This window comes from Triticum urartu, chromosome 3A (genome assembly GCF_056163025.1).
Source record: "Triticum urartu cultivar PI428250 chromosome 3A, HENAU_Tu73, whole genome shotgun sequence".
Classification (NCBI taxonomy): domain Eukaryota; kingdom Viridiplantae; phylum Streptophyta; class Magnoliopsida; order Poales; family Poaceae; genus Triticum; species Triticum urartu.
Window position 1 is genome coordinate 491,085,237 of NC_141875.1, and position 10,952 is coordinate 491,096,188.

The 10,952-nt window shown below is 44.8% G+C and overlaps 1 protein-coding gene across 1 annotated transcript; it reads left to right on the plus strand.

Annotated features, from left to right (window-relative positions):
• The first annotated feature begins 1,903 nt into the window (after positions 1 to 1,903).
• LOC125544571 (protein SPEAR3) lies at positions 1,904 to 3,965 on the plus strand. The gene is made up of 5 exons (XM_048708303.2): positions 1,904 to 2,263; positions 2,402 to 2,503; positions 3,167 to 3,225; positions 3,323 to 3,401; positions 3,528 to 3,965. Exons 1-5 carry the CDS (start codon positions 2,024 to 2,026, stop codon positions 3,630 to 3,632), a joined length of 585 nt encoding a protein of 194 aa, XP_048564260.2. The 5' UTR covers positions 1,904 to 2,023; the 3' UTR covers positions 3,633 to 3,965.
• Positions 3,966 to 10,952: the final 6,987 nt, after the last annotated feature.

Genomic DNA, 10,952 nt, shown 5'->3' on the forward strand with positions numbered 1-10,952 from the left:
ACGTCCTATAACACAGATTATGCCATGTCACCGTATGCATGCATGTGAAAATATTTTTGGATTTTTTGTTTTTAAAATATTTTATCTCTTAAATGAAAAATCTGATTGAAGATCCGTTTTCACCATTAAATCCCTCACAACGAGATCTTCGAAACTAGATCTCATATCAATATATTTCGACGAAATTATTTTTTGATTAAAAATTGTCATGTCTATTGCACATGAATTGTCATGATGTTTACACTGAAGTTGCCATGATATGTTTCAGCTATTTTCTTGTACATTTAAAAGTAAATTTTGACATATTATAAAACGGGAAATTAAGAAACTAGACTTGCTATGAACCATAAACTAAAATTGTCATGATACATGCACTTAAAATTGCCCTGGTTCATACAAAAAAAAATTTATGGTCAAAGTACTGGAATTGCTATCATCAAAAAACTAAAATTGCCATGCTCTACAAACTGAAATTCCCACATGGCAATTTTAGTTTAAACACTATGACAACTACAGTGTAAACATCATGACAACTTTTGAGCAAATAAAAATTTCGTTGAAACATATCAACATGGGATCTAGTTTTAAAGATCTCGTCGAGACGGATTTAATGATGAAAACGGATTTTTAATTCGCTTTTTTAATTAGGAGATAAACTATTTTTTAAGCCAAAAACCAAAAAGATTTCTACTGATGTCATCTGTTCATACGTGGCAAAATGAGTGGTTATAAAGGCATGTGGGCGATGTGCAAACGCCCACACGTGTGGGCGTTAGTTTTTCTGAAAAACTTTCGATCTATTCATTAACTGTCAAGATAATACAAAGAAATACAGAAATAAAAAATACATCCAGGCCCATAGACCATATAGCGACCGCTACAAGCATTGAAGCGAGCCGAATGTGCACCGCCATCATTGCCCCTCCCTTATCAGAGCCAAACAAATCTTGTTGTAGTAAACAGTCAAAAAATCGTCATGCTAAGGCCACATGGGACCAACGCAGCAGAATAGCAATCAACACCGATGAAGAGAAACTTAGATCGGAAGGATCAAACTTGTAGTTACATGAACAAAGACAGGATCCACCGAAGACAAACGCCGATTGAATCCCGTGAGATCCACCGGAGACAAACCTTCACACGCCCTCCGAAGATGCTAGAATCACCATCGGACGGGCACTAAGCAGGAAAAACTTTATTCCATCTTCAGAGAGCTGTCGTCGCCTCTACTAATTTTATTGTTGATTCCAAATGATACCAAGAGATCGAAAAGTCAACAAAAAACTGCCTCACGTACGTAGCAAAATTTATGAAGAACCAATGCTTTACTTGTCGGAAATCATAAAATTTTATGTCAGATTTTTAAGCACGACAAATCTGACGTTTTGGGTGACAAATTATGTTGTCCCCTGCATAGCAATTTCCTTCAGCAAAGGTGGATAATCCCGACAAAAACCGAGTATGAAAAAAAAATTAGCATGCTTGTGACAACATAATTTACCATCAAAACATCAGATTTTCCATGCTTAAAAATCTGACATTTGTAACGAATTATTTATTAGCAGATTTCCTGCTATATTTATTGTGGTAGTATTGAATAGTGACTTAAAGAAGAGTATCTACTTGCAAATTACTCTCCTAAGTAACAAGGGAGACAATTGATGGCAAAGATCCTAGGAGATCACCACCTAACTAATTAAAATGCATTGCCCGCTTTTAAAATTCCTGGATTTTTATTTCAAGCGATATGGTTTTGGGGCACATGGTGTTCACTATATTCAAAAGATGGCCATGCCACTAGAATACTAGATGTAATTTTAAAATTTGAGGCAAGAAAAGCTTGGGAGAGCAAGTCTCCCTTTTAATAAAGAGTTGGGATATATTGGCCTGCAAGGAGATCTCTCCCTTTCATTTTAAAAGAGGTTGTGTGCATCATCCAATCAACCCTCTCTCTCTCCTCCTAGCTAGCTAGCTTGTTCATCTTGTTCTTCCAAGTCTTCCTGCTAGGTCTCTCTTCGGGGATATGAGTGGGAACAACTTTGGGGACAGCATGGGGTGGGGTAGATCGTCCGGCTCCAGGAAGGGCAAGAGAGGCGGCGGCAGCAGCGGCGGCAGTGGCGCCGACAAGCCGAAGCAGCCGCAGCGGGGGCTCGGCGTGGCGCAGCTCGAGAAGATTAGGTTACAGAGCGAAATGGCTGAGTACTTCCATCCTCTTGGTGGTCAGCCACCCAGCTTGATCCACAGAACGGCCAGCCTCAATTTGGTGAGTGAAGACACATCTTGCAAAGCTGAAGCGAACATATGTGTATATGCATATTTTGTGTGTATGGATTTGCTTGCGATTTTCGTAAGATTGGGCGTTTCTGATTCCTTGCGTCTTTGGAATGGATCTATCGAGCAGGAGGATACGCGGGCGTCAACGTCCTCGCTCTCATCGTCCCCATCGTCCCCCTTCCATGCTACCGCCGTCTCGTCGGCCTTCCCGGTCCATCCGAATTTCGGGGTAGGCTGTCATCTTTTCCCCTTCATGTTGTTTTAGGAAGAAATTAATTGGTATAAGAAAAACTTGATATAGGTACTCGTTATATGTATATATATGTGGAAGCAGTAGAAGTAAGTACTGATCTTCATCTTTTGCGAGTGAACAAGTACTGATATTCTTTTCACCAAAGTGAGATTTTGAGTTTTCTTCGTGATAAACAGTGAAGAAACTACTTGTCTTTGAATTGTTTCAAAACAAAATGAACAATCATTCTTTCCCGATTTTGAAATGTTGCAAAGCCTGGGGTGAAAAAAGGGGAGAAATGATGTGGTTACAGGATGCAATTTCCTCTTCAGTTAATTTTAGATTTGTTTCCAGTTAGGTGTGCTAGTTCTGCCTGTTCTCTTTCTTCTTCACTCGTTCTTAATTTGTACTACTACTACTTATTTTCTCCTTGATCATAGATATCGCCATTATCGCGTTATCTAAGCAGTTATCCTGACAAGGATCTCGTCCGTACTGTTTTCATGATACGAAAAATCTACATGATTAAACTTTCTCTGATCACGTCATTTGTTTAATTATCATCAGCTTTCGTGCTGTATGTATCTTGTTTGTTCTTCCATATGCGCGTGAGCTATATATCAAGATCTCTTACGACATCTCTGGCTTTATCATGTACAGTTAGCATATGCGGAGAGAGGAGACGCGCGATACGGTGAATTCCAGACTCCCATCGTCAGGTACTGCACACAACTTCAGTAGTCCTTGAATTTACCTGGAATAACAAGCTATAGCTCCAACTAACAACTGCAACATCTGCATATGCCTGCCAACCAGATCTCCAAGCAGCAACACTATCTACGGGCCACCACATTACGCGCATCCTGGTGTCACATTGCCACTGTTTGCACCAGAGGTATGTCTCTCTAGATGCAGATCATGGAGACAGATGGACGAGTTGAATGGCTGATCAAACAGCATTATACACTGCGAAGTTATCTTTTTGACTCATGTGGTTCTTAACCATTTTTATTTTCTGTAGGAATCTACCGGTCTGAGAGGGCACCATGACCGGAGCCGGTCGGCTGATTCGACGAGTATGAACTCCGACGATCCAGAAGACGTGGATCTCGAGCTCAAGCTATGATCCACAAATGTTCTTCTCCTTCTTACGTTCATCTCTCCTCTGATCTTATACGACAGTTCCTTTCTTTAGCCTTCATGGGGTTTTCCTTCCTTGTGGTGCAATAAGTTTCTGAATTGGTGCCACTAGCTAGAACCAAGGATTTGCCAGCTTGTGTAATGCGCAAAAGATAAAAAGAGAGGAATAGCAATTCACATTATTTTTTACGTCAAGACATGATGTTGTATGGGTATGGCCATATGGATGCAAGTCGTTTTGATTGTACTACTATACAAACATAGATGTGTTGACTCTTGCCTGAAACTGCATGCTAGCATACACTGACACAGTTTCGTACATGATTGCTATTAATTTATGCTATGCAATTTTCATCACTGCTGAGCTCAGAGAGAATGTTCATATGCGCATGAGCACTTGCATCGCAGACCTTTTGTTTTATCCAGAAGCACAAGATGGAAATAGAATAATAACCCACTTTATCAATGCACTATCTCATGCACAGCTGTATTTTGTACTACTAGATGTAATGCAGCTTGTGTAAGCTGTTCCATTATTAGTTGTTTGGTGTCCTTATAATCAACAGAAGATCTATGATCTCTCTGTGAATGTGTATGTCAGTGTCTGGTGACTCTGGTCATGTGTCGATCTGGCTATGGATCTAGTGGATGATAATACATATGCATATCTATTAATGTTAATTAATTACAGGTAGTATTTTGTCATGCATGCTTTCAGTTATACCAGGTGGATATATCCATGAGATTTGATCCTTGTCGACGTCTCTGTATAGTATGTACATTTAATCTGATAAAGAGTTTTGAAACATATATATTACTACCTTTGTATCAAAATATAAGACGTTTTTGTAGGCCATTTTATAGCCTACCAAACCGTCTTGTATTTTTTTGATACGGAGGTAATACTTTGGAAAAAGCAAACTGATAAAGGGTCACGGTTTCAAACAGTTAATTAAGATATTGTTATATGTCTGACATGTAACATAATTATGACAAATTCATGGATAATTTGTATGTGTTATAGACATCTTAGAAATGCAGATCCACACAATGCAGGTGGGAGTGTGGCTCGGTTAACTTTTCCAGGGGATATCAACACACTGGAGCAAGCTAGCTCATCCATGGATCACAAATGGTAACACATATAAACTTGCTTGCCTTTGAAATCTACTTTTCCATGTCTATGTATCAACTTAACTGCATCCACATATCCTATAACACAATCTAGAGACCATCCACACAATGGGAAATATATAACAACTTTTTTCGCCTTTGAAACCTAGTTTGCCCTACGTGTTCATCAGCTTAACTACATCCATAATGCACATCTAAAATTTTGAATTATATATGTCTGAATCTATAACACCTATCAATGAAATGGTGAGACTATTAATTTCCCTTACTTTAAATACCATGTATATATGCAGATATTATTGTAGCTTTTGCACGCTGATCAAAATACCATCCATACTATTAAAGCTCATCAAGCTAGCCTAGGCTGCCCGTGATGGGGAGTGTTATATACTAGTATCATGCATGCGATACTAGTGTATGATAGTACTTCCATGATGTATATATAGTATCATAAGTTAGTATCTTAGATTGCCTTATTAATTTCCATTCATGACATAAAGTAGTATAACATTTAATATGATACAGTATCATGATATACATATGATATCGCATACTCTCTTTCCTCATTTAATTGTATGCCACATCATCAGAAAAGTCTAGTTGGCATGCATGATAATATGACTGTATAAATGTTCAAGATAAGCTACTTTACATTTGTCAGGCTAGTTTGGTGGCAGACCTAGATCTTGAGCCATGGAGGTGCTAACCTTTACATCCACACAAAAAATGCGGTGTATAACCTTGAAAAATTGTCAGTTTGGCAATTTAATCCTAGAATACCCATAGAATTGGACAAACTAGTGTTATGGGGTGCCAGGGCACCCACGACACCCCCACTGGTTTGCTTATATAGGGTTTTCATCTTGATTCTACTTTCCTCAGTGCGTATGCGTTGAACCCATTAGAAACTAATACTACCTCTTGTAAACTAATATAAGACGTATACCATTTAATAGAAAAGGAGTTCTTCACTTTTTTTCACTTAACACCTCTCTAAAAATGATTATGCGACTAGGTGATCCAACAGACAACCAACAAAAATTGTGGCTACCATTTTACAAAATAATAATAAAAAACAGTCATGCCCCTATATATGCGATGCTCTTTTGCAGTTTGTCAGATTACTATCTAGCAGCAGTACGCTAGCTATTATAGTTCTCGAGCAATTTTAACATGATCCCTCTTATCTTCTCTTTTTATGTGAGAGGTCTATAATAGATCTGAGTCATTGATTTTATTTAGTGGGTTTGATTAACTCTTATCTTCCTATTATCTCCCATGTGAAAAGAGGAGGTAAGAGAGATGCAATGTAGGAGGCTGAATTTATATAGATATATGTATTATCCTCGTTGATGGACATATAAGTTGTGTAGTATCTTTTTGTGAACAAAGAGTTGACGCGTGAGGAACATGCTTTTACAATGATTAAAAAATGCGCTGATACTTTTCGCTCCCCCAATTGATACGGTCTGATCCTCTCTATAGAAAAGCCTGATTCGTTCTGATCACAAATTATTTGGTACCTGCAGACTAATGATGCACCCTTCGTGCTACCTTTGCATTGAACCGGTCAGACCCGAGCCATGGCTCCCGAGTACAGCTAGTGTAAGTATTATATAATCAAACCAGATCATCCTGTCAATCTCCATCCAATTAAGCGCGTAGGTATCTTCACGGACAGATCCGACTCATGCTTGGCATGCATGATCGATGAGGCCGGCTTTGCTGTCCCCCCAGGGCCGGATCGGCTTTCATGGTCGGATCGACTCAAGTTGCACAAATCCCAAATGGTACTTTTCAATCAAATCTTTTCGGTCATCATCGCGTGCATGTGTCGCGCGCTGCATGCATGGATTATATAAAGAGAAAAAGAAAGCTCTACACATTTGCAACTCGATCGATCCCTAACTAACATGAGTTCATCCTCTTGTGAAAAGCACTCTCTGCCTCGTCTCCCTCCCCCACCCCCATATATATCGTACTGCGTAAAACTGACAGGAACATGATGATATTTTATACGCGTGTTTCACCTGCTGGGCGTGCATGCATGCACGTTACCTGCAGCAAGCTGCATGCCAATGGACTAGACCGCGCCCATCGCCTAGCAAAAGGGTTTAGGGTATCTCCAATGCAAACCCCTAAAACGGACACGGTATTCGTCCGCCGACACGTCCGCCAACAATGATATGGGAGCCGGCCATTCAATCACACCCGCATACATTTTAAATCAAATTTAAATAAAACAGACAAATTTTATCAAACACGATGGATTCACTAAAGTTTGGTTATAATGTATGTTGTCGTCTGTGTCGTCTTCGTTGCCGGAGTGGTCCCTCGAGCGGCGGAATGGCGTGGGGGCGCAGCAGTCCTGCCCGGCCGCCTCCTGGCGCTTGTGGCGGAACCGCTCCAGTTCTGCCACAGCTAACACCGACCCAGGCCGGGGAGCCTTGCCCTTGTCCCTACCAGAGGCGGCGGCGGTCTCACTGGGAGACCACTGCTCGCCGATCTTGGCGAGCTCCCCATCGAGGCCGCGATGTCGTCATGCGGCCGTCTCGGCGGTGTTGAGCGACCGCTCAAGGGCCCGGACCTCCACGAGGTCGGGGTCCGCATGGCGCCTCGTCTGACTTGGCGAACATCGAGTGGCTTGGCATGTTGTGCCATTCCCGCTCGCATCGCCGGCCTCGCGGTCCTCTCCTCCATTGTGATGGTGCTCTTCGACGACGAGGAGCCGCCGCCACCGCCGCCACCGTGGTCGTGAAGGAGGATCCCACACACCTTGTCGGTCGCTGGCGGCACCTCCTCCTTCACGGCGTTGTCGTGCTAGTGTGGCAGCGATGTTGGCTCACCCGTCACGCGGCGACCGATTTGGATGCCTCGGTTGCGTGAGGGGTACACCGACTCTGCCTTCATGCGGCAGAGAGGAAGAGAGGGCATCTTGTGCTTCACACGGTAGCATGGTGGCGACAAGGGCTACTATTTCACGCGGGCTAGTGGTGGCGAAGGACCACGGTCGGATGCGTCAGGAGCTCGATCTGCCGCACAAACTCGTCGTCCATGACTGCGGCCCCCGACAGGAGGCACGACTGCAGCGACAGCTGCTCCTCCTCGCCGCTGGAGGATGACAATCTCCTCCTTCTCGAAGGAGCCGGCGCAGTGGAGGACGAGGGCCCCGAAAAGCGAGGACACCCGCTCCAAGATTCGGATCCCTAAGATCCGGAGCCGCCGCCGCATGTCGACGCGGAGATACGGTACATGGGCATGATGGAGACAGTGGTATGGTGCCTGAGGGGACAAGAGAGGGTGGGAGTGTAGAGGTGGGTGCAGTGTGAACGGTGTCGGAGCGGTGCTTTATAAATAGGCACGGTCAGGCAAAGTGGTGCAGAACCGGCTTCAATGCGGTGCCCCGACTAGAGTAGGCCATGTTGGTATTGAAGCGGAGCTGCCCGCTGGATCGGTCGTGTCGCTCTGACCAAAATCAATGGCGTGGAGCCGTGTCCGCTCTAGAGCGTCGATGACTGGCATGAATGTGTGGCAACCGCTTCATGCCGGAAAGGGTTTTGGGTGGGACCGGGGTGTCAGATGAGGGCGTGGTAGCGGTCCAGACGCCCGCATAGGCCCCCGGTTTGCTTCCGGATTGCGTGGAAATGGACATCTGGACCGGTCCACGGACCGATGGGTGCCCGCATTGCATTGCAAAACCCATCCAGACCGCTCAGTCCGGATGGTTGCGGGCGGTATGAGGGTCTGCATTGGAGATGCCCTTAGTTTCTTGATTGATGGTGTCTTATCATTTGTGTAATAGTATAGAGAGGGATTGATGGAATCGATGGTGTATTGCTTGAGCCTCTGGGCATATATATAGGAGTACATGACCTTCTTGGAGTACAAGATAAGCTAGAATAATTCCTAATCTATTCTATATTCCCTAAACAACCATGATACTCAACACCCCCCCCCCCGCGCAGTTACAATGGTAGCAACGCAGACGGTGAGATTGGAAAAGAATTCAAAGGTTGTAAGCCGGCAGACATCTCCCCACGGTCGTAACGGTCGACGCATCGTAGAAGTTGTGGCTGGAGTGAAACCGATGAGGTTGCTCAAGCAAGGCGGTTGCCCTTTATGCCCATCTCAAGATAGCCGAGAGCATAGGGTGGTGTAGCTTGGTCGAGGAAACCGAGGGAGGGATTCCATGGTCGAGGTCGACTCTGGGGTGGCCGGTGTCGAGGTAGTCGTTGTGGAGCTGTGGGCGCAAGGAAGCGCCATGTAGCCAGGGCCGCAGTGGTGTGCCATAAAGAAGACAGTGTTGACGAGGCGCCGCAACAGGTTTGCTTAACTCGGGAGACATCGTGTACGAGTGCACGTGTCGATATTGCCAGCACTGGGCATGCGTAGCCGGGAAAACGTCATTGTTGACGAGGGGTCGCACCGGGTTTGCCAAGCCTGGCGACACGTTGTGGGAGAAGGCACTACGACCCGAAGGGGCGACCTAGCGGCATCGCGCGGGTCGGTGCAGCCGCAGAAAGAACCATGGGGCAGCGGCTCAGCGGCCTGTTGCTCAATCGGTGTAGAGGCGCGCAAACTCGGGGACGAACTTCACGGGAACCTGCGGAGGCACGCGCAAATGACTGATCAGGTCTATCCTGCGATGTCGATGGAGCAGATCATGGGCGGGCAATTGATCAATCGATAGCTCACGAGGTTGGACTGTCCGCTGGACCGGATGAGGCGGCCAGTCCAAGCGGAGTGTCTGCTCGGTCCGGATGGTTGCGCCAACTACCTACGGTGAGGGGCGACTGGGTTGGCCGCATGCAGACGCGGAACTACCGAAGACCAATGTGAATGGAGATGGGGTTGATGGAGAAGCCCTGAGCGGAACAGGACTATGATGAGCGACGCAGAACGACAGGTGGACAGACACGTGGACGATGGTCGTTACGGGCCGCTGCGTGTCGCGTGAGGCGCGGTGTCGAAGAAGAGGCCAGGTAGTCGTGCCGATGTCAGAGTAGAGGCACACGAGGGTCGACGGTCGGCGGGCGATGCAAACCGATCTTAAATCGAAAACCAAAAAAACTGCTGATCAAAACGGCCGTTGAGACAGAAAACCCTCGATCAAATGATCGGGAAAAATACTCTCTAGGGCAGCCGATTAACGCGATCGCGGATGAACTCTAGATACAGGCGGTGCGGCCCCCAGTGGAGATTATGGGGATCGACCTCCCGGGGACGGCGTGGTGCGGAAGCGGCGACTGTTCGGGTTTAGGTTCGGTGTCACGCTGATACCATATAAGAGGAGAGATTGGTGAAATTGATGATGTATTGCTTGAGCCTGATGAACACATATAAGAGTACATATATTTTGAAGTACAACACAAGCTAGAATAATTTCTAGTCTATTATATATTCCCTAAACAATTACATATTGAAGAATTTGCACAAATTGCACTCCTTCTGTCCTATTTATATACTACCAACTTAAAGTGCGTACTTGGAGTAGTTGGAGGCGCCGGCCATTTGGTTTGCAACTGGGAGCTGCCAGTTGATTTCTATATTGCCCAAAGCAGGCTGCAGCGCCAGCCGTGTCGACTTCAGTTTCGTAGTTCGTACATCCATATGTATGGCTGTGCTTAGTGGGTATACTAACCTGACAAAAATTCATATCAAACCCTGTGTATGCTACAATCAGCGCATTACTTGCTTCGCATTCTTTCATAGCGGAATATTACCTGGTTCTTCCGATAGTTGTGATCGTCTAGGGCTTCAGTAAGTGTTGGAATTCAGAAAGTTCAGAAATTCAGGCTTTTGTTTCAGTGTTTTTTTTCTGGAAGAACGTTACAAAAGGAACCTCTTGACAGTTTCTGCAGTTCTTCGTGGTGCGTTTATCCTCTGTGATTTGTCATTTGAGTATTTGACTTGTTGGCAAGTTTAAGCTCTATCTTCCCCGTTTGTTCACATGGGACGCCTCTGAACAGTACTCCTAATTCTTGTTTTCAGTTTCAGCTTTGTTTGTTTAAAACGATTTTTGTTTCAGCTGTACATACTAGATATGGACACAAATCTCTCCATACATTCATGGCCACCGAATTAAGCTTATTAGGAAACTTGCTGGCCAAGAGTCAAGATGTTTCACTTGAGAAGTCACATGAAGCTCAGTAATAAACAGTTAATTAAATGA

Coding starts and splice junctions, on each gene's coding strand:
- LOC125544571 (XM_048708303.2), top strand. CDS start 2,024: ATGAGTGGGAACAACTTTGGGGACAGCATGGGGTGGGGTAGATCGTCC. Junction 2,504..3,166: donor CGGTCCATCCGAATTTCGGG/GTAGGCTGTCAT, acceptor TATCATGTACAG/TTAGCATATGCGGAGAGAGG. Junction 3,226..3,322: donor TTCCAGACTCCCATCGTCAG/GTACTGCACACA, acceptor CCTGCCAACCAG/ATCTCCAAGCAGCAACACTA.